This window comes from Sander vitreus, chromosome 8 (genome assembly GCF_031162955.1).
Source record: "Sander vitreus isolate 19-12246 chromosome 8, sanVit1, whole genome shotgun sequence".
Lineage (NCBI taxonomy): Eukaryota > Metazoa > Chordata > Actinopteri > Perciformes > Percidae > Sander > Sander vitreus.
Window position 1 is genome coordinate 31,934,079 of NC_135862.1, and position 24,571 is coordinate 31,958,649.

The window sequence follows — 24,571 nt, forward strand, 5'->3', positions numbered from 1 at the left end:
TGTGGAGTAAAACCGCTGCTGCAAGTGCCAGAACTATCTGCCACATACACGTACACTGTGGAGCATGTTTCCTGGGCTTTGGACCAACGAGTGCCTGAAAGCCAGATGCATGGGGAGAGATTTGTACATTTAGAGTTAGTCATTGTTTTGCTCAGTCAATAGACACACTCACCTACAGTACAAAAGAGGAGGTGAGACTGAGTAGACTGGCGGCGTCATAGACGAGAGCACTCAACAGGAGGCAGATAGAAAAAATGGACATTTTTCGGCACCTGTTAAGAACCATTGTTACAGGAAGGAAGCCGGCAGGAGGTTATTGGACGATAATGACTAGCTGTAAAAATGTGATTGCATCAAACATCCAGGAATCTGACGGGACAATAGGTACGCCTAAAGCTAAAGAAAGTGGAGAGAGCGAAGGTAGGGAACGTGGGGGAGCTGATTGACAGTTTAAAGTGGTGAGCTCCTGTTGAGTTAAAAATCAATGCAAGAGAAATGTTACCATTCAGAAGGCAGAGCAGTGTACAAAAACTGTGCAGAATACAAAAAACAGAAGCCAAGTTCACATACTGAAAGCTGCTTCCAAGGTGTATAAATGTGTTAATACCTAGACAGGTGATGTCTCCGGGCTGATGTAGGACGCAACGTGTGTTGGATTTAGCTGACGTCAATACAACATAGATTAACCCTGTAATGAGGCGTGATCGCTGTGTAGAAATGTGTTCAGGGAAGTGATGAATCATTTCGACAGAAGATTTCATCGACAGCTGTGTGTGGACTCTAAAGAACATACTGACAGCTGTTTTTATTAACGGCTGCCATAGTCAACAATTATCTGCATTTGTCCTTTGCTTTCTCAAAAATGAATAATGGATTCAATAAAGAATGCTCTAAGTTGCATTGGGAGGATTTCTTATTAAAACCAAAGGGGCAGATGCGAGCGTCATGCTGAAATTAATTGCATCCCTTGGCTTCAGTGACAAATAGATGGAATGCTAACAAGCCATTATACAGAATATGAAAAGTGAACAATTTGAGTGTAACAAGTGTAACGGGAAGGAAAGTAAACCAGCTTACCGGTAAGTTCATATTGTAAACCTGCAGCTTGTTAGTACTCAGAATACAGCTGTCTTCATAAGTTTGTGTGTTTGTGTGCATCAGCTATAGTTTGTAGCTGCACTTTTACACTCGGATGACATCCAGTGACAACGGGAAAGTTATGATAAACCACCAGGACAGCCAGGACTGTGGCTCCAGTTGTAAATGTGTGCAACTCTCTGACATGGAAGGCGTGATATATACAGCAATTATATAAATGGAAGATAACATTTTTTTTTTTTTTTTTAAATGTGTCAACTGGAGGAAAGCAGAGTCTGTCCTGGTTCTCTAGCATGGATTAGATGGGTCAAGGTTGGGGACTCTGTGGTTTGTGTTGCCGTAACAACCCTGCATCTTGCTGGCTGCCATGGTGATGCATCAAAAATAGAGTAGTGGAAAATAATCGTTGATTGCTGGGTGGGTGGGTGGGTTGTTAGGTTAGTAGCAAGAAAGGGCATCCCATTGACTGCCATTCATTTTGACGTCACTTTGACAACGAATAAGTTTACATCTGAAGCGTTTAAAGACTCTATTTGTCCACTGTTTATTTCTAAAGAAACATGACAACGTATGAAAGGCTCCATTACCTTGTATCTCACGTTATGGCTCCGTAGCAGACGTTTTTGTAAAAATAGGTTGTGTAAAATAGGTTGACACGATTGTGTCATAACCACGCGACTTACTGTCGCATAGTAGAGGAATTACCGTACAGTACAGTGTGACGGGGCGCATGGCTGCCGTCACGGTAGCGATGCGCTACCTATTTTCTCTCAAAGACTGAGTGTAAATGTTGCCGATATATGTTTTGTTAGCGTGTCTATATGCTCTGTTACTTATACTGGTTTCAAATCATCTGTTAAACTAGCCATTCATCAGTTCTTGTGCACATATTTAACATCTAATACTGCGGTGATTTCAAAGGCTATAGCTACATCCATCAATACATCATTCTCTATTGTTTAAAACCATACCGTTTATGTCACAAACCTCACCAGTTATAATAATCACGCAACACTTATGTTTTTGTTAACTACATTGCTGTTTATTTAGTTTAAAAGGTAACAGAGGTTAACATGTAGTCTGTGTGACTTACCGGCGTCTGCTCTCTTTTGTTTATAAAGGAAAGTTTGCCGTGATCGGCGAGTTTAAATGACGCTAGGACATCCGGGGTAACCGGAAGTTATTGGAATTATGAGTAATTATTTTATTGGCCGTCAATGTATCTTGTGGCTTTGTGAAATGTTTCGTGAATCATGTAAATAATCTTCGGTAAATGTCGAGCCTAATAGATGTATTCATTTTGACTGTTTTGAGCCTTTTACTGTCTATTCACCTGAGCCACCCCTGCATTGTATTGTGTTGGTATGTTCCAATTTGAGGGGCGGGCTTCAGGCTATAAAGAATAGCGGTTGTATTTGCTCTGGGGGAGAGCTTGGGGAACACCTGAGGGAGTAGGACGTAAGTCTTTTGGATGTCCTCAGAGTGATGACTTGATTTAAGGTACAATTAGTGAACAATTGTTAATATTCTGTGATTGTTTTGACTCTCAAGTCAATTTACTCTATTTTCTTGGAAGTATATTTTTTGCTTTCCATAATTTTGTTATTTTTTTGTGTCACTATTTTGCCTCCGTGGCCTTAATTGGGAAAGAAATGATAAATATCCCATTCTTCAACTTCATCTCCGACTCATTCTGAGTGTTTACACCTGCTCAAGACTGCTCATCTACATCTACCCTTGACATACAGGAGAAGCTGGCAGGCAGTTTTGACTTGCATTAGCTGTTTAAGTTTAATTCCTAATGTTAACTAGCATTTTAGTTAGCAATAATTAGCCTGTGTCCATGTTATCTCCTTACATATACCTACGCTCTCCGTCTCTTCAAGATTGGGAATGATTGAGATTTCTCTTGGCACAGCTACCAGAAGACTTCCAACTTTCAGACAGGTTGCTCACGTCACATTTATGTCGCTCTGTTTACGTACGTGCTTCTAATATCCTTCACTGGTCTCCGTCCAGAGCAACGGGATCGGTTTGTCCATTATATACTGTCTATGGGTTCGTCAGGGCAGGTGAGAACACGACATTCGCACTCGGGTGCGCACCAAAAGCGGACCAAACAAGCGAGACCTGCCTGAAGAGGTGGTCTCGGTACGCTTTCACTCAAACTCTGGAGCAGTTCGTTTGTGGTGAGAACATGATCCGTACTCGAACGGCACCAACTGTATACTCCGCAAGTCTCAGCTATTGTCTCCTGTAGTTAGGTGTGCTTAGCGATCTGCGATGTGGCAGAGCGGAAAACTGTAGCAGCTTGCAGTGTTTCTCTCACAGAAATGGACTGCGGTCAAGCTTGGCGTCCGTCACTCACATCTCCGTGGCCAAACCAGCTGCTGCTAAACTTGGAGACAGACGCCAGCAGAGCAGAGCGAAGTCTTGGTGACCAGAGCAGACGTAGTAACGTCTCTCGCGAAACTATGTATGTCCATCTCTGCATGGTGGTGTCCATTTTCCAATATCGATTATTCTGCCGATTATTTTTTCAATTAATCACCTAATCGTGTTAAGTCTATTGAATGTCAAAAAATAATGAAAAAAGGTTTTTCAAATTTCTTAAAGCTGACGATGATTTCATCAAATTGCTTGTTTTTGGCTATCAACACTCCAAACCCCCCCCCCCCAAACATTAATTTTACTATCGGGATTATTTTTTTTTGCATTTTAGATTGAAAAATCACCCAAACGATCAGTCGTTCATCAGCTAATTATTCTTCTGTGGATTGACTAATCGCTCCTCTCAGCTCTACTTTATTGATCGTTCAGACAAAATGAGAATGCAGCACATTTAAAGAGGCATTACAAAAGTTACTTTAAAGTAGCACACCAGACAAATCGCATGATTTTAGGCTACCTTTCCATCAGTGGTCTCCTGCTTTTGTGTTTTTCCTGACTTTAAGCGGCCTGTAGCAGGTTAGAGGGCAAAGTCCAGTGTGCAATGATTTAAGTCAGCCAGTAATACTTACTAAGTAGGCATGTTAGATTATTTTAATCTTTTGTTTACAGCAACAATCTGAAAGGAGCCTAGAAATCCTAAAATCCTTACTCTGTCGGAAGGACTTGGAGACTGTTATTCATGCTCTTATTTCGTCTCGTATTGACTACTGCAATTCATTGTATTCTGGGATTTGCCAATCATCTTTATCACGTCTGCAGCTTGTCCAGAATGCGGCTTGTTGATCGGTACCAGAAGGAGGGATCATATCTCCCCGATATTGGCTTCTTGGCTTCACTGGTTACCGGTCAAATATAGAATCGATTTTAAGGTAATGTTACTTGTTTTTAAGGCATTACATGGATTGGCCCCTTTTATATATTGCTGATCTATACCACTCCTCCAGGAACCTAAGATCTTCTAATCAGTTCCTTTTAGCTATTCCACAGTCCTCGATGAAAACAAAGGGTGATCGGGCCACCGTAAACTTCCCATTCATTTTAGGTCCTCCTATACTGCCGAGATCTTTCAGTCTCGTCTTAAAACACATTTTCATTCTTTGGCGTATGATTTAGTTTAGGGACATTTGTATAGACGTGTGTTGTTTGTATGATGTTCATTGTGTCTATATGTTTATTGTCTTCCTTGGTTTTTATAACATAATATAACTTTGTACAGCACTTTGTTCAGCCTAGGTTGGTTTTAAATGTGCTCTATAAATAAATTGACTTGACTAGAAGTGTTACCAAAAGTCTCCACATTATTGAACATTTTTCACACCTTGAATTGAATGCCTTTATTGTCATTGCATGTATAAGTACAATGGAATTGTAGGGCCACACAGTAAGGTGCATCATCATTGTAACACATATACCGTATTAGAGGTGATGAAATGAATCAAATAATCGATGCATCGAATCGTGGACATGGACGATGCTGCGTCGATAATCGGCCGGGCCATAATCGATTATTTCTGTTTACAATTTAATGTCGAATAATTTAATCGAATTGGGAGATCAGTGAAGATTCACAGCTCTATACCGTATATAAAACTCATCTCACAACACATTCATTGCAAACTCACACACACACACACACACGTACCGAATACATCTCACCCATCATTTATAGCAAACACTCTCATCTTTCCTGCAAGCACATCCTAACCATAAAAAACCATAAAAAACACAACTTGCCCACTCTCACACTAAGTGGATAATAAATATTCTAATGTAGATAAAGTGCTGAGTAACGGTGCAAACTGCATCATCTTGTTCAATCACTGACCTTTTTGTTGAGCTGATATATTTAAGCCATATTTCCTAACATACAGCCTTCTTCTTCCAAAAATGGTTTTCCTCAACCAATATTCCCTTAACCAAGTTCAGCAGCAGAAAAAGCAATCGGCAATCCTAGTGAGCAGCACTTAATAAATCAGACATCAGATTAACTTCAGCTAAGATCGATAAATACCTGGCTACGATAAAATATTGCGGTGACACTAAGTTTTGTAACCTGATGGCAATTTGTAGTGGGCTTAGCAAAAATCCCCCCCAATATGCATGATCATCTGCTGTAGCAGCCATAAACACAGCAGCTTCCAGATCTGAGAGGAGTTTGTATGGGAGGTCTGTTTCTCTGCTTAGTATTCTGCCCCAACTCTTTCAATCTGTATCCTGTCAGTCTACTTCAACGTTTCCAATTCAGTATAATGACATCTTATAATTTCTTCAGTATCAATCAGCAGACACACAAACAGGACAGAGCAGAAGTTTGCTCCTGTTCTAGCTCCATAATGTTTGCCCTTGTCCCTTGTGATGGACACACTCAAAGACAAACTGAGCAAGAGGAGTAAGGAAGAAAAGAAAAAAGGAGAAATGTGTAAAAAGAACAGATGCAATCCAAACTACTGGCTTCTAAAGACAAATAAAAACGGAAAGAAAAGAAACCGTTTGAGCAGGGATGGAGCAACGGGGTGGCTTCTGGGGCTCCAGTCCCTAATGTTTTCTCAAAAGCCCCAAATCTTTTAGGTTTTTAAAAATAACTTCAACTTTGTGTCTGACTGGACCAGATAATCAATGGAGCAGAAGTTCTATTACTGGGGAATTCTGTGAAAATAGGTTTCAAGATCCATAATGCTGTTTGCATTATTGCATTATGCAAATTCCTACCCTACCTTTTGTTATGTAACTTTAAATAGGAACATCAGACAATGTATGCCTCTTTTTAGGTGGCAGACGTAAGTAAGAAAGTAGTTGTGGTTTCAGAATGATGAAGACAGTTGGAGAACAATTAGATATATTTATCATATATATAATTTAGATATATATGTAGGCTCTACAGGATGATTCTTTACCTTGGCAACTATCATGTTTTTTCCCAAATGATGTACAGATTTTTAGGCATTCTATTATCAAATGGCATGAAAAATAGCTGCATATAGCTGCCGTAAGTGGAGCATGCATTTAGCATGCAGGTTTGGGCTGAGCCCCGAATGTTTACAACATCAGCCTCCGCCCCTGGGTTTGAGGTGAGTGGGGTTAGACTGAGGGGAGAGAAGAGGAAATGAGAATGGGGGAAAAAAAAAGAGAGGAAGAGGATCAAAGTGGAAAAGGAGAGGATTAAAGATGTCAATTTGGTCAATGAGGCTAATGGCAGTAAATGACATTCTGTCTCTTATCTTTTTCTCTCTCTCTCTTTGTCTCTACAGGTTTTCCACGGAACAGGAAGCCAGACTTCAGGCGAGAACGACACACTGACTGACACACACAAGACAAACACAAACATTTGATCATGACATAAAAAACTTTATAACTTTACTGGGAGCAGTGGTTTGTGCCTTAGGGGTCCAAGTTACACAGAAACACACACATCAAAAGTAGTTGTTATTGCAGCAGAAATAAGCTGTGTGTGTGTGTGTGTGTGTGCAGGTGAGTTAACCAGGTGTTTATTTGGCATCAGATAAACATGGGTAGGGGCATAAAGTGGGCACTGCAGAGGTCTTACCCTCAGATTACAGTTTAGCAGATTAGAGCTAAGCAGCAGTCACCTCAAGCTCACCAGCCTCATGTAATTTACGCTGCCAGCCAACACACACACACACACACACACACACACACACATACACAGCTGCACAGCTGTAGAACACAATTAAATTAGTGCAACTGGCACTGACAGTGTGCAACCCTAGCTTAACACCGTACACACTTTAAATCACTGGCACAAATACGTGTATACACACACACACACACACACACACACACACACACACTGTGGGATGCAGGACAGTCGCTGCCCCCACCCTTCCTCCCGTCATCCTCGCAAAGCCAGCTGGAGAGAAGATGAGATATGGGGCTGATTAGTTTTGTCTTTTTTTTCATCGCAGCCTCTGCACATCACTCCATCCAGCACTTTTGCCTTTCCTTGGCGCAGCTTCGTCCCTGGATGAGCCGCCGTCATGAAAATCTTTCCATCGGAAGAACATCGGACAATCTGCTTTGATTGCTTCTCCCAAAGTTATTTTTGACTTTGTGTTTCTTTTTCATCTCTATGGGTACAGAGAGGAGCAGTGAAAGGACTGTTTTGTGATTTCTAAATACTATATCAGTCAGACTTGGCAGAACCCCCTCGACTACAGAACTGACATTTAGAAGGCGATGGCGGGGAATGCTGGACTCTCATTGGAACAGCGTCATGAAATCTCCTGCTACACTCTAAGCGTGTGAAATGTTTTTTCATCTCAGAATTTAAACTTCTTATCCCGACTTTTTAAAACTTTGTGTCAGGGGGGAGAGTGCAGAGGAAGGACATCAGAGGAGTGCTTTAAACTCCTCCGAGAGCCTCCGTGAAACAGGCAGACAGACAATGGACCAAAAGGGGTGAAAGAGAGACCTTGAGACGGAGAGAGACGAGTGTAGGCGAGGTGAACCTCGAGAGAAAAGCAAAAAGAGGAAAGAACAAAAAAAAAGAACAGAAAGGAGAATACTGAGAAATTGGCGGATAACAGAGGAACCGAGCAGCGAAGGAGAAAAGAAATGAAGAAGAGAGGTATTTTTTTTGGTCTAGGATGGCTAGAGACGTGATGAAACACCCTTCAGGCCAGACCTCCTCCCTTCTACTGCTCCTCCTCCCTCTCCTCCTCCCATCTTCCCTCCCTCTCTCCGCTGCTCTCAGCTAGTCTGCCGGTATTCTTAGGCTGAGCTGCTTCAGTGCAACGAGAGAGACAGAAAAAGAGAGAGAGCAGAGCGCCGGAGCCAAGCTCATCATTCACACAGATGGCAGAGAAAAGGAAGAGGACCTGCTGCATCCATCCACACCGTACACTGGATTTCACTGAAGATGGACATTGCAGTTAACCCCCTCCCCCCCCAAAAAAAAGGGAAGGAAAAGAGAGAGGTGGACTTAAAGACAGTGGAAGCCAGAGAAGGGAAAGTTAGAAAATAAAGAGGGAGGGAATGAACAAAGCATAGAAAGGTGGAAAAAGCAGAGACTGGGATTGAAGCTGAAGGAGAGATCACCTCTCGTGGAAAGCAAAGCAAGCAGTCAGGCTACAGCTGTGTGTAATTCAGCTGCGACTCCAGCGTGTGTGTGTGTGTGTGTGTGTGTGTGTGTGTGTGTGTGTTGAGACATTTCTGTGTGTGAGACGAACACATAGCTGTGAAAAGAGAGGAAGAGAATCCAGAGGGAGACAGAGAGAACGCGTAGGAGCATCGCTGAGCGCACAGCTTGACTGTGAGACAAATTGACTCTGACACATTGTCCTCCGTCAGAGTGTGTGTGTGTGTGTGTGTGTGTGTGTTTACTAGTCTGATATAGTGGGTGATCTTGTGGTCCAAAGTGTTAGTCAGGGGGTCGTTCCAATCCCGTTTACAAGTCCTTGGTGGTGGTTTGCGTGGAGGCAGCAGGGCAGAAGGTGGTGGTGGGCTCGGGACAGTGGCAGGCCTAGGGGTGGGGACATGGCCATGGGGGGGCCGCATCTCATCCTCCACCCTGCACCGGGACAGGCGCTGGGGCTGGGGGTCCTGGGGCGGGGGTCTATCTAGGGGGCCCTCCAGACTCTCAGAGCTCCGGCCCTGGCTGAGCGGAGGGACGGCCGCGACGGCAGGAGGTGGAGGCAGCACCGGGGGAGGAGCTGGGGCGGAGAAAGTAGGCAGGGTGAGGTGTTCCCGCAGGGTCTGGGTTCTCCTCGGCTCGCTGGCTCTCGTCTTTCTCACCTCGCTCTTCTTCACCATCTCGCTCCGTGGGGGCGTTGGCTTCAACTACCTGGAACCGCCCGGGTGGGAGGAGTCGAGGAGGGTGAAGCTAGTGCCCAACTACGTGGGCGCACACAGGCTGTCGCCAGCGGACACCTCGCAGCAGAAGACGTGTGCCTGCTCACGCTGTGTCGGAGACCCGGGCGTTTCTGATTGGTTCGACGAGAACTACGAGCCGGATATCTCACCTGTTTGGACCAGAGACAACATCCAGCTGCCCTCTGATGTCTACTACTGGTGGGTGGTAAGTAACAATATCATTTCACTTTACATGCTAGAGTTGTGACACAATTGCTACATGCTGACAAATACTGTGAATGTTAAGTGTATAAACGTGTTTCAGTTTGTCGCAAGAGCTTGGGTGATAATTTATCTGTTTAAGATCATTTACATCTGACATAGAGTACAAAGCAACCAAACAGTTTGTATCCATGTTTAGTCACTCGATGTGTCTCAGTTTATCTAATGTAGTTACGGTTATAGTTAAAGTTATTGTGTAAAAGTATTATTTATTCTCTCAACTGAGCATACGAAGCTAGTTAAAGTCAGTATTTTTACAGGACTTGAGCTTCTAAAGATACCAGAAGTCATTCATTTTCAATGGAAGCCAGCTTCTCTCAGCTGCAAGGAGCAGCAAAGCGTCGCGTTTTGGGCGTTTTGAGCAACCAGAGCGTCAATCAGAAAGTTGAAAGTAAGTCAACTTTATGGTAATGAGCTATGACGCGCTTCAGCGGCAAACGCCAGCAACCAATCGGAATGTAGACGTCCTTCGCGCTGGCTGATTACGGAGAAACATACGATGTAAACTTTCGTTCCTACAAAAACATTAGTTCAGAGAAAAAGGAGGAAAAGCTCATCATCGCCGTTGCTGGGTTCCCGATCATATATGATATTTGCGTATAGGGACCAGTTAACGTTACCTGCCGGTCACATCGTCTCTAAACAGTCCGCTCACGGTGAAGTCCTGCACGGATCAACAGCTAGCGGCTGCTCACTCTGCCTGCATTCTGCTGCGGTTCAGCGGCTAACGAGCGAGTTAACTGCTAACAGACACCGCTGCGACCAACAAACAATACTAATTCTGTCATTATATATGTAATTCATAAAAGGTTCCTGGTGTCAATGTATTGGCCGTGCAGTGGCTGCTTGTGCTTTTTCTTCAGTCGTTCGTTGAACATGATCGAACATAGAATGCTACTACGTCAGAGCGGCCAAAGCGTCAAAAAGCTTGCCCTTTTTTGACAAGCATCCTTGACCGGGCGGCCAGAGCTTCTTTGCAGCTCAAGTCGGCGGCGGTGTGCACGTACAGTAATACTATCACTGGGAGTCACCATAGACAGAAATAAAAAATCCTACACATGGGGCCTTTAACTTAACATTAAATACAATTTTTTTGTTTAGGTGGTTTCATTTCCCTATTTGGAATAAAACTCCCAAACTGAACATTTACAGAACACATGGCAACACATTTGCATAGATGACATGCAGACTGTTTTTCTGATTTAATATCCCTACCTATTAATTAAAAACACACAAGAAGATCATTGATTGTACACTATATTAATCAGTATTTTGCAACATTTCAGTGTGTTTTGACTTTGCATGCAGCACCATGAAACACAGAGGGGGGAAGACACTTACATGGGAGATATACGTTTTTTAGGACACCAACACAAGGGGAGTAATAGGCCTACATCATAATCGCAGGTCTCTCTCCATCCTCCTCATCCTCCCTCGTCATTGAGCCAACCAATCCCTTCTTACAAGATCTACATGCTCCTCATGTATCGCTGCCAGTCACATGTCTTGGATGTCATGGTGGAGCATTACACGATTGGTCACTGAGCGTAAACCACTACTGAGTAATATCTGAAAAACTGAAATTAATATGTCCAATTAATATGTCCGTATGAGAGAGTGCGAGAGAGAGACGGGATGCACTTAATTGAAGACAACTTTTATTACATTAACATCCCTTCTGTGTGTGTGTGTGTGTGTGTGTGTGTGTGTGTGTGAGTGTGCGCGTGCGCGTGTACTCATTTGTCTGCATATGTCCACTTGAATCAAAGTGTAAATGTGTGTTTCTGTGTCTGTTTACAGTATTATCTCTAGTGTTTTACAGTTTCCTTTAGTGGCCGGTCTAGAGTCCTATTTTAGAGCTGTAGCCTCATTCCAGCTCTGAAAAGGCAAAAAACTGCAAACACAGGCCAACAGCTGCCAAGTCACTAGGTCACACTGCAACACGGAGGTGATGAACTGGGAGAGAGAAAGAAGGAGACATAAATAGTAAGAAGAAAAGACAGAGACAGAGGATCTGATAGGGAAGCAATAGGGGCGATTACATCCAGAATAAAGCAAAGACGGTAGGAAAATGGGAGCGGTGAAATTACACCAAAGTTTGCAAATAAACTAGAGAAATAGGGTGGAAGGTGGACAGAAAAGGAGAAAATAAGAATATACAGTAGAACATTGAAGAAAACAATGAAAGGAACTAGAGAACAAACAGAAGAAAGGCACAAGGCCATACCAAGCAGGATAAACATACCAGTCTCTGCAGAAATCTTCACCATATCAATACCATATCTTTCTTTTCCATTCCTCCAAACAAAAGATTGACATACATCATGTCACTGGACATAAATACATCATGTCACAAGCTTTTAGAGTTGTTGGTGTGTTTGACCCAAGGAGTTTAGCGAGATTAAGATATATTTTACAACATTTTCAACTGGGAAATTGGTGGAACATTTTTCGGAATATCCTGGAAAGATTTTGGACAAATGTACAACATTGCTGGAAGATTGCAACATTTAGGGAGACCAACAAGTCATAACCACCTTTGGGATGGTACCTGTTGACTCTAAAAAGAATAAACACAAGTTAAATTCTCTTTATTTACCTCAGTGGCAGAGAGAACCAGGCCTGTATTTGGCTTATAGGCTTATATTTTTGGACACCATAATGTAAAGGTGAAGGGAAGTTAGAGCTCTTCTGTTAGGAATCAGAAGACACAATAAGAGGTGTTGGCAAAGAGTTTAAGAGGCAGACATCACTAATGCACACTAAGAAGTAGCTGCGTAAGTGCTCCACAGTTAATTAATTGCTGTTACTTGTCTGTGTTATTTTGTCACTTATTGGGAGCAGTAGGCTAGATGGAGCCGGTTACCTCCAGGGTCTGTGCTAAGCTAGGCTAGCGGTGGGGGCGTCAGACAGAGTTACAACACGCACGGAGATGAGAAGGGTATGTATGGACTTATCTAACTCTGGGGGATACTGTGAATAAGCTAAAGTCCCAATAAGTCGGCATGTTCCTTTTAATATGGAGATTTGATGTAACCAAGGAAAATGGTGAGATAAACCTCTGCTTTGTCTTTTTTAGTTTTGCATGACTTGACTTTAATGTTGTTAATCCTGAGTCCAATCAACCAATGTTAGGAAGGAAAGAAAACAAACGATTCTGTGTGTGCATGATTGAATATATGCTCTTCAATCAAACCTAATGTGTTATTGTGCACTCCTGCCTCAGGAGGGGAAGGAATCAAGCGTTAAATGGAGGAAACATTTTGAAGAATGATTTGTTGTGCAGGACTTGAGTGATGTTTTATTTCGGTGAAACATTTTCACATGCCAATCCGCCAATCTTCGTTGATTAAGTGAACCAATGTATCACCCGTCACTTTGAAAGCTCACTCGAGGTGATTTTCAATGAATAATTTTGAATGTTTGCTGTTTCTTTATGACTTTGAGAGCTGAAACAGAACAAAAAAACAATGCTTGAATGGAGGCTTTGGCTTCCAAAGACAGCTGATTTGAGTCCAGGGTTGGGTTGCACCAGCTATTCGTGAATCCTTTACTGAGTTTGCGTAAAGTCCTTCCTTAGTTCTAAGTAACTTTTAGCTAGACGTCAAATGTTTAGTTAAATGGGGTTCCAACATTAAAGATGACGGAGCCAGTAAATACTCACTCAACACCAAATAGTAATATGTAAATCAGTAAAATCAAACACTTACATCAAAAGCAATTAACTATGTAAACAGGAAGTCACTCTCGCATAACAAGGTGTAATATAACGTCCAAAAATAACAGTTTTTGGAGTCCAAGTGACATAATCCTTTGTAAATGTAGGTATGAATCTGTTTACATACGCATACATAGAGAAATATACTGTGTGTCATTTACCTTGGAAGCCTGTGGTTGGAATGACATCACACACGAGTTGACCGCGTTCCAGTAACAAGTCTAAAAACCATTATATTTAACAAGGTGGAGGGACTCTAGCCAGGTTAGCCATTGTTAGCAATACCAATTGATAACGACGCGTTTTGTGGTATTTTGCACGTACAAACACCATAGCAACCTGTCCACAGATAGAAGATGGATAGTACTGTGTAGTTTCACTACTGTTGACGCTCGGAGCAGTTTAGAGTGAGAGAGACAAATATCAGATTAAGCTCATGTTAACTAAACCAATGGAATTTGCACATTTAGGTTGATGTTCATGTGTTATACTTTGAGGTATAATTGTAATTGTAATTTCACAAAGGTTTGCATTATTTTTAGATAACAGATAACGGATCAATTGTTGACCACATTACCTCTGTTACTCTACAGTCTAAACGTGTCACACATTAGCAAACTAATGTAAGTTTTGTCATTTGGTTCAGTTAGCTAGGCAGCAGTTATACCTGGCAGTTACTGGGTGTAAATGTTTAGTTACAACTAATCTCTATGCAAGAAATTGTTTGTGTGGTACAACCCCTTTTACTTTGGTGATGCATGAATCTGCACTTCGTTAACACTGTTATATTAGGCTAAGGTTGAACTTTGCTGTTGCAATGGCACCCGGAAGTAGCATGGTTCTGCCAATGTGAGATATTGGTTTATAGTATGTAGTATGTAGTGGTATTTACTTGAAAGTAGGTGTCATGAAGCTAATACCTTAGGAGTCAGAGGACAGCTGAAAGGAAAAAAGCTAACTGGCATTTGGCCATCTTGCTTCCTGGCTGCCAAAAAACATCAGCCAAAAATTAGAAGCCCCTGAACAACAGCTGTGCAGCGTGCCAAGCTAGCTCTGGGATCATGCAGGGAGTCAGAGACAGAAGAAGGCAAAGGGATGGAGTGATCAAGGAGGAATGAAAAACAGGGAAGAGAGGGCAGGAGATTTGATCAGCACGCAGAAATCCCAGAGAGACTAAGAGATGAAGAAAGACCAGAGGAGGAGGAGAAACAAAGAGGGTGCAAGGGAAATTAAAGAGAAGGAATTAGACATGAGGGTAAGGAGACCGCTGGGGAGGATGCATGAATGAAAGTGTAAGTGAATGAGATCTGTGTTGGCAAAAGCGAATTAAGGCCGATGGTGGGTGAAAAGGAAGCGGTGACAAAGGAGTGAGAAAATGAAGATCGCTGTGTGGGAGAGAGGGAGAAAGACCGAAAGGAAAATATGGTTATGGAGAGGAACAGCCATGTATCTGTATCTGCCAATAGCCTCAAGGAATTTTGTGTGTCTGCATTTTTGGTTTGGGGGATTTGTTTTTTATGCGTGTGCAGGTGCTGGCTTAGTCTTTAAACACATGAATGCACATTTGCCTGTGTGGTTTGGAAGAAGATTTTTTTCTAGATCTTATTTATTCGGACTTCTCTTTATCAGCCGACGCTAGTACCAATGTGTCATTATTCTCTTTACATCACACTATAAGACAGTTCAAAACTATGATCAGACACACTTCACATTTAAATGAACAGACAAAGCAGAAAGATATTTTTACTCTCGACTGTGAACATGTGGCTTCGCAATATATGCTTCTACAGTAAGAACACGAGCAATGACTGCATCGGAAAGCACCACTGTTAAAGAAGATTTCACAGTTGTTAAATTTCTCTCACAACAGGTGCCCATATAAACACTGAATTAGGTTATGCTGCTGAAAGCATTCCTCCTGTTCATTCTGGCTGTTAAAAGAATCCCTTCCTAATACACTTCCAGTGGTCTAAACCCACAGTCGGTGCTGCCTGCCTGATAAATGTTGATAAAGGAGTTTGTATGTGCGTTAGTGGCAAATTTCATGAGGTGCTTACATCTAAAGATGAGTAGTGCCTGCTTTAAAGGACAATTCCGGCGCAAAATGAACCTAGGGGTTAATAACGTATGTGTACCGAGTCGACCGTTCACTGGGATATGTTTTCATGCTAATCGAATGTGTCTCTAGCTTGAAACAAGCTAGCGCGAACCGCTGATTAGCTTATAAAGCTAGTCGTCGAGGCAGAGGGTAAAGTGAAAAGAAATCTCTATTTCTATACCACTAACAAACGAACGCCGTCCTTGAGCTATGTTACTGGTTACTGGTTACACGGCGTTTGTCGTTCGACTGGTCATGACTGTTTTCCCAAGATGGCGCCTGCTTGTATACACGAACACTACTGTCTTTATAAACTATCTTTTCTGTACACTTACAAAGTTCTCAATGCTTCGGTTTACATGCAGGGACCCTCGTTATGCTACCGTGGAAGTGTGATGATATTTTCAGCCTTGTTAGTGGAATTCTGAATAATTTTTTCACATGTGGCCCCAATCCTCTTCTGTACAATTTGGAGTGGGGTTTAATTATTGCTTTCCACAATTCAGAGGGACTTATTTTGTATTAACTTTAATATCCACTTCAATTAAGTGCCCTGGCTTATTAACATTGTAATGGATACTATTCAAGCTGAACACTTTTATGGAATTTAATGTTTTCAAACACGAAATTCAGCAGTGCATTAAGGCCACTTTCAAGGTGGCCGCAGAGAAAACTAATCACTTCACATTCATGGTGTTACTTATCCTTTATAAGTCTTTGACAGACAGGTACTTAAAAGGCAAGATCACCTACAGTATCATCTTCCTCCCCTCTTCTTTCTTTTATCTTCATGTATCCTCCTTCCCTCTTTACATTCAACACATAACTAACTTGTTTTTTATCTACCCTTTATTTATTCTGGTCGTTCAGCCAGACAGGAGAGGTGTGTTGTCATCTCTGCTGTCACTTTTGTTTATCCTATCAAACAGAACTCTGGGTACTTTGGACATCTCACTGTTGTTGCTGATGGATGGTGTAAAAGAAAACTTGCCTGATAAGAAACAAAGAACCTTTAGCACACTGTCTCTTTAGGCGTAATAAACAGTTTATGGGCAGACAAACGGACACAAGCAGTCTGAAAGAAGCAACCATTTGGTGAGAGTGAGAAGTTTACAAGCTTCCATACTTCTTGGTTCTTTTTTCTTTTTTTTGACATTTTTCATGCCTTCTTCCACTGCCATCAGCTTGTTTTTGACATGTGGACAGCAATGCTTTTGCTCCTCTGACCACAGCTCACCCAGTCTGACTGCATCCTGTCAGTCTGACACATGGCTGTGACCTAAACACACACACACACACACACAGGCACAAGCACCTGCTTATTTGCACATGAATGCTAGCCAGTGCATGCATACACACTACACGGGTACACAGAAAGTAAATATAAAGTCTGTTGTCACATCCAATTTGTCTGCAGAGAAGAAACTATGCATCCTAACCATACTCTCTTTCTCTGTCTCTCTAGATGTTACAGCCCCAGTTTAAACCTCACAGCATCAAGCAGGTGTTGCGGAAGTTGTTCCAGGTATTATATATTATTAATTCATCTTTCCAATACCCCGGTACTTTGAAATCAGCCAAGTCATCACTTCACACTCTTGGGCAAAGGCTGAGGGGAACAGATAGACATAAGGGTTTATCAGGGTTTTCTTCTTCTTCATTCTGACTCTCAATGCAGCTCAGTGCTTTCACATAAGGCTGTATATTTCAACATCTCAGTCTGGCTCCTTAAGAAGGCACTCATGTATTTTTCATTGATGATCTCATGAAGAATTTACCCCATTATTAAGAGCAAGAGATGTATTTTTACAATCAGGTCTGAGCTGCAGGTTAGGTTCTTTTATGTCTCTTGCTGTTCTAGTGCTAGTGTCCTACTTCATTTCCTGTGTAGCTCGAATCCAGTCTGCTTTGATTCAGTCGTGGCTGTCTGTCGCAGGTGATTCCCGGAAGGTCGCCGTACGGCTCGTGGGATCCAGGACGCTGCCTGCGCTGCGCCGTGGTGGGGAACTCGGGAAACCTCCGCGGGGCCGGATACGGGGCGACCATTGACGAACACAACTACATCATGAGGTGAGAGGGATGGATGCAATAGATAGACGGGCAAAGAGATAGAGACCGGAGAGCGAATGCAGGGCTGCATTAGATCAGAGCAAGGCTGAAAGATATGGAGACAGAGGAGAAGATGAAGAATGAAACTGAGATAAAGAAAGCAGCAGGAGGAAGAGGAGTGAGACCGCTGGCGAGAAGAGGAAGAGAGATTTCTTTGAGTGTTGTACATCTTATTTTACTGTATTTAAGGCACTTACGTAGACCATAGCAATGGTTTAAGTGGTTGGCTGTTTGTATGTGAGTATAAATGTATGGGCACATACAGTATGTGTAACTATGTATATTTATTTTATTTGTATAGGGCTAGACTTTCTCTCCTTTGAAACTGATGTAAATTCTGCTTTTTATTCAGTTGTTTAACTGTGAGCGTGAATTCACTTTAGCGTCACACTACACTAGTATTTATAAAGTTGCAGACAGCAGAGTGTTTCTGAAACTAAATGTAATCCCACTGTTCAAAGCCGACTGGTTGACAGGGAGGTCACATGACTTGTGTGAGGTCACCACTGAGAGCTTTGTGTCCTAAGAAGCTAAAGCGTATACATTGTGCCTCTCACACCCATGCAGAGAGGCATATAAATCCGTTTATCCGAATCCATTCCCCCGCTCTTTTTCGTGCAGCAGTGATGGATCACAGAGCCTGATTGTTGTCCGTTGGCACGAACACACAGCCGTATGTTGTTTCCTGCAGCGAGTGTGTGTGTGTGTGTGTGTGTGTGTGTGTGTGTGTGTTGTGGCCACGTGCTTGTGGCATGAAAGCCTCCGCAGGAAAGACTAGTATTTTTTGTTTCTGCGTGCTAAAAGCATTAGCATCCATTAGCGTTGCGCTCTCAGTAGACCTGTGTGGGCAGCCTCCAACTTCCATCTCCTGTTACACTTTCTCATTGCTGTGGTTTGGATTCTCATTTGCTTTTATAATCAGCTTGGTCCCACTCACCACCACCACCCACCTCCTGTCTGTCTGTGTGTCTGTCTGTCTGCCTTTTCACTCCTGCTATCCTATCTGATTGTTCACGGATATATGAGTAGGCTTACTCTGTGGCCTTTTTTTCAGCTGCACCTTCCATTTTATATAAACAGCTCCCTCCTCCAGACAGTGAGTCACATCTACTGTAAATACAGCAAAAGTCTGAAGTACTTGTTGTGCTGGGAACTGGGAACTACTTGGCATCAGACTTGTTAAAGTTATGCATTGAATCACTGCTCTAACCATTTTTTTTATATATATTAACGATGACTCAGCTACGGTGAAGTGGTTTGCTGGTAGTGACAACCCCACGGTGAATTATCACCCTACTCTGGAGTTCCACTCTGTCTTTCAGCTCATTGTTTTGGTTTTACAGCCTGTAGCTTTTCTGTTTTGGTTCACTCTCAACCGCTTTTCAGTGGCAAAAGCTAAAAAAAAAGCCACCGTATGCTACAGACAGACCAAGTTAGTGACTAGCTGGTTCAGCAGCTTCAGAGCCAGATATTTCCCTCAGCAGCGACTCCAAATGGATGCTAATGTTGGTCCGTGTCTGCTGGATGTGTACATAAGCCACTATTTGTTAACACTTTGACCATATCAATTTAAGATAGTCTCGCATTGCCAGACCTCCGCAGCGCTGTGGAGCAAGGTCTGGCTACACCACACATACTGTACATTATGTGATTGGAGACCAAAACACTCTGGGTTGTTTTGCATTTCTTTAAACCAATCACAATCGTCTTGGGCGGCGCTAAGCTCCAGATGCAGTGACGGTGGCTCTACAAAATAGTCTCGGGAAGGAACTTGTTTTGGTGGAACATTTTGCACCCCGCAAAAGAATACACACACAACAATATTAAATGAAGTTAACTGTTCACACAATACAGTATCGTGAGCTATTTAAATTAGCTGGATACATGGTTAAACATCATTTGTTCTTACTGTATTTGTTCATATTGCCGTGCGTAACTTCGTCCAAAGCAAATCCCCACCAATTGGTCCCAAAACGTCCCAGTTGGATAGTTAATACCGTAAACATATTCACCATTCCCCGAAAGAACCAAGCAGGCCTGCCTTGTTTCATGATCCAAATTTTCTTCAAACTTGCCATTTTTAGCATGTAGCTTGCTAGCTCGAAGGTTGTTGTTATTTCCTGAAGCCAAGGGAGTTTGAGAACGTCAACACACAGAGCGGAAGGTGAGGGACATCGGATGTCAGGCAATTATCCCTAAAATGTACTTCTGTTGATCCAGACTAATTTAAGAAGAAAATAATGTAGTTTCTTTTTTTTTTTTACAGCTTGTTGCGCTGCCCCCCCAAGTGGCCAAATTCAAGTTTAACACATTCAATTGCTCATATTATGCTTTTTGTCTTTTCCCCTTTCCTTTATTGTGTTATATATCTTTGTTGTGCACATTATAGGTTTACAAAGTGAAAAAGCCCAAAGTCCACCCCAAAGGGACTTACCATCTCCAACAGAGAACACTGTTCACCAACTGCTCCAAACAGCTCTGTTGTAGTCCAGCCTTTACTTCTGTGACGAACGTGCGTCACTTTGTAACACACGTTATAATGCTCGCCTAGCTGCTAGCGTGGCACTCCCTCATGCTCTGCAACTGACAAGCTAGCAGTACCTACTGAGCATGTGCGACTCCCAACAAAGATGGAACAGAAGTGAGATGTCTCACTCTGTAGCTAAAACAGAGAGCTCAACACACAGGGTGAAAAGAGGAGCTGCAGCAATGTGCAGTACAACAAAAATATGGTGTTTTCTGAAAATGAAACCACATAAAACCTATTCTGGTACAACCTCTAAATACAATTATGAACCTGAAAATGAGCATAATATGAGCACTTTAAAAAGAAACAGGTTCTTTTAAACGGTTAAGTTGGTTCCAGAAACATTCAGGAATTGCTATCAAGTCAGCGTGAAATTAGATCCTGTGAAACACTTTTGGGTACCTATTTGACTACAGTTGAAGGTCACACGTTGCCAGCTACCAAAATGTGACCTGAAGACGTACATCTCTTATGCTGTCCCTCCCTTGCTCCAAGGATAAACCTGGCCCCCACTGTCGGCTACGAAGAAGACGCCGGCAGCCACACCACTCACCACTTCATGTACCCAGAGAGCGCCAAGAACCTGGCGGCCAACGTCAGCTTCGTCCTGGTTCCTTTCAAAACGCTGGATCTTGTCTGGATCACCAGCGCTCTGTCCACTGGCACGATTCGATTGTAAGAAGAGATATACACACACACACACACACACACACACACACACACACACACACACACACACACACACACAGTGAGAAGCCAGACAGTTGCTGGACTGGAACAATCTGTCAACTGTCAATCATCCAGAATTCATAGCTGCTGCAATCACATAAAGTGCTGATTGAGTTGGTTTAATCAGTCTCTCTCTCTCTCTCTCTCTCTCTCTCTCTCTCTCTCTCTCTCTCTCAGTACCTACGCTCCAGTGAAGCAGTTCCTCCGCGTAGATAAGGACAAGGTTTGTATTTTTAACTTCCATTTGCAAAAACCTTTGCCCATTTTCACACACTGGCAGTAATACACCAACACATACACATCTGCAGCCACACATACACACACACACAGAGTGACCCCGCTTTGCTGCAATTATATCATCCCCTCCCCATTGTTGATGAGGGATTACAGTTAGATTATAAACCTTCCCTTTGTTTTAAATAATCTTCTGCTCGCTCTGTAATCCATGAAAATAAATAAACTCGCACTAATCCCCGACATGTGAAGACTGTAAATATCTTGGCCGGGTCAGAGACACAGCGTCTTGGGCTGGCCTAAATATATACATTTAAAAAGACCCCGCATAGCCTAAAGCCCTGTTTGTTGGGGCTGCTTTTACAGTAATCTCTCACAACAATTACAACCTCAGGGAGTATCAAAATTGAATGTTGCAAAATCTTCTGTTGTTCGGTTGGACCTTTTGAATATGCAGCGGCTATGATTTGCACAAGGTTATCTTTCTTTTATTACTGTTTACATGATCTGAGTGAAAGCTTTACATGTGAATTCAGAGGAACTTGGATTTAACTATACATAAACTAGGAATATTTGGAAAAACAAATCCCCCATTTTGTGTAGAAAGTTTTTTCCCCTTAGAAGAAATACACTATGTTTGGGAAGACAGAGAAAAGGAGTACTTCTTTTTGGTGGTGGTTGGAAAAAATGTAGCAAGGTGCTCCTTGGTGCAGGGGTGATCCAATAGCATCAGAACAGTGTGAAAACCAAGGCCCTCTTGTTGAAGAAAAAGGTTAAAAAGCCTTTATTGATACGGCTAATGCATAACAAAGTAGTAAAAAAAAAAAACACACCAACACGTTGCAGCACACGTTACTCAGGGTGACTAACCACGTTCAATCTCAAAACGGTGTGCACCGTTTTGCTACGGTTTCCCAGTTGAACGACACGTTTCCTCGCAACGGTGTGCAACTACTTTTTTATTTATTTAAAGATTATTTGGCCATTGAAGAAATGAAAGGGGAGAGAGAGGGGAAATGACATGCAGCAAAGGGCCGCAGGTCGGAGTCGAACCTGCGGCCGCTGCGTCGAGGAGTAAACCTCTATATATGGGCGCCTGCTCTACCAGGTGAGCTACCCAGGCGCCCGTGTGCAACTGCTTTGAGATCTGTTTTCTCTCGTTAGGTGGGCGTGTCTCTCGTTTATTGGCTGTGTCACAGGTGATACCCAGCGGAGACGTGTCTGTAAACTCGTGGTAATTCAAAGGCAGAGCGCTGGCACACACAACGTTTCAGTTTAAAAAAATGTGTTGCTACGTTTTGTCGGGGCTGAACGTGGCCCAGAAATGAGACACAAACAATATATAGGACAAAGGCAGGAAGTGACATCATACGCAAAACCATAGCAAAATAGAACATGAATGACATATAGTTACAATATCTGAACCAAAGTGCTAAATAATAGTGGGAAAATAATGTATTTATTTATGTTTGGGTTTGGTTCTTAGTAAAAATGTACAGCAAGTAGACAGTATGTTACAGTATTTCCCTTTCTGAGCGTTTCTGTCCTCCACCCAGGTCCAGATCTTCAACCCAGCATTCTTTAAATACATCCACGACCGTTGGACCAAACATAATGGCCGCTACCCCTCCACTGGCATGCTCGTACTGTTCTTTGCCCTGCATGTCTGTGACGAGGTCAGTTTCTTTCTCTGTCCGCTTTCACATAACCACATACAATAAATCCTTACATCATATTTATCCTGGATAGCTACACATTTGTTATCACACACTTGCTTGCTCTTCGACTCTCCTCTAGGTGAACGTGTTTGGTTTCGGGGCAGACAGCAGGGGAAACTGGCACCACTACTGGGAGGAGAACCGCTACTCCGGAGAGTTCAGGAAGACCGGCGTCCACGACGCCGACTACGAAGCCCAGATCATCCAGCTGCTGGCGAAGGCTGGCAAGATCACTGTATTCCCCGGGAAATAAGCAGCAAATCACCCTGTGTAGCTAATGGTCCAACACTGGTACGGCAACAGACACTATAGAGGCTGCTTCAAAACGTGTTAGATATTCTCACTTTCACTTACCTGCTCCAGTTTGGGTTCCCAGTTTGAAGCAAACCAAATGCTTACAGTACAGAAGGCGAGACAAAATGGTCACATACCAAACAATGTTATTCCATTCACTTTCCCTCATATTGAGAAGTCAGCCACCAATTGAGGCTCTCATCGGAGAACATGGTGTTGACTCTTAGGAACCGGGAACAGGGATGTAGTCCAAATGTAGTTCTGCTCACATAGGACTGACCTAAAACTGGACGTTAAGCCTTAAATTTCACACTAGAGTAATTGGCTCTTAGTAGTTTTCAAGGTTTTACCTCTAACAACCAGCGCAAGACCACAGATCTCAACTCAAGCGAAGGCTGGACAGCAGGAAAACTCAACCGATCACCACAAATACTGACTTTGACTGTGTACAGCGCAGAGAGAGAGCCAGAGAGGGAAAGATCTCACATGCAAGAGTCCTACTTCCGGACTCGCCTTGGTTGAGTGTGTAACACTCATCTGTTAACAAACACACAGTATGCTACGTACTGAAAAGGCCACAGAAACAGCACCGTCAGCATCCAGGAGGCTATTGTTCTACAGCCCTGTGATGTCGGACAGTAACAAAGTGTGTGTCAAAAATTACAGTTCTTACCCTCTGAGCACGAAGCGCCGTGCTGCAGGCCTGCGGACAAGTTTGCCACTACGGACACAAACTGCAGAGCTATCAGAAGCCATTGTGCTTTTGAACATTTTGAGACTTAAGGACTAATCTTACAGAACCCCGGGCCATGAGTTTCTTGAGAAAGAATTGTTCTTCTCAAGTCCTATACGAGGCCAAACGTCAATTGCCACTTTTCACTGTCATAACTCCACTTCATGTGATTTCGGCCTCACAAGACGGCATTACAAGGACGTTGTAAAACGGTTGGTTATAAGACGATAGCTGTGTGATTGCTGTGAGTTTATATGGCATGACTGTCCTCCGACCCCTCCGGGTCCTTACCAGGGCTAGCAAGGCCTCGACACCTTGCAGCACACTCACGGAAATGTGATCAAGACTTTTGGCCATTCTGACTCCGAGAGATCGCTGCAACCTGAGCTTCAGCTCCTGTAGAGCCAGCTAATCGGGTTGTAAACACCACGGACGGCCACAGGCCAAGCTGCAGTCTACATTCCCATCCAGACACAGGGAGAAGTGTTCTGGGAGGGGGTTGGTTTGACTGCGTGAGACTCTAATGAGGCCAAAAGCCAGTCTCCTGGGATCTCGTGTTTGGATGGAGGCACGCTGGTTTCTGGACCGGAGTTTCATCCCCATGTGGTCTGTCAGGCTCTAATTTGGGAGACTGGAGAGAGAGCTGGGGCATGAAGAACCAGTCAGACTAAGGCAGCATGAGAAATACGTCTTTTGCTCCAGTGTTTTTAAGGATAAAAAAGGAAAGATTGAAAAGGAAAGACCTTGCTTCACAAACTCACGCTTCTACACA

The 24,571-nt window shown here is 43.0% G+C and overlaps 1 protein-coding gene across 1 annotated transcript; it reads left to right on the plus strand.

The window, feature by feature from the left end:
* The first annotated feature begins 326 nt into the window (after window positions 1–326).
* st3gal2 (ST3 beta-galactoside alpha-2,3-sialyltransferase 2) lies at window positions 327–24,145 on the plus strand. The gene is made up of 8 exons (XM_078258066.1): window positions 327–420; window positions 8,925–9,583; window positions 16,921–16,980; window positions 17,392–17,525; window positions 20,587–20,766; window positions 20,998–21,043; window positions 22,611–22,730; window positions 22,852–24,145. Exons 1-8 carry the CDS (start codon window positions 327–329, stop codon window positions 23,023–23,025), a joined length of 1,467 nt encoding a protein of 488 aa, XP_078114192.1. The 3' UTR covers window positions 23,026–24,145.
* Window positions 24,146–24,571: the final 426 nt, after the last annotated feature.

Coding starts and splice junctions, on each gene's coding strand:
- st3gal2 (XM_078258066.1), top strand. CDS start 327: ATGACTAGCTGTAAAAATGTGATTGCATCAAACATCCAGGAATCTGAC. Junction 16,981..17,391: donor TGTTGCGGAAGTTGTTCCAG/GTATTATATATT, acceptor TGTCTGTCGCAG/GTGATTCCCGGAAGGTCGCC. Junction 21,044..22,610: donor TCCGCGTAGATAAGGACAAG/GTTTGTATTTTT, acceptor TCCTCCACCCAG/GTCCAGATCTTCAACCCAGC.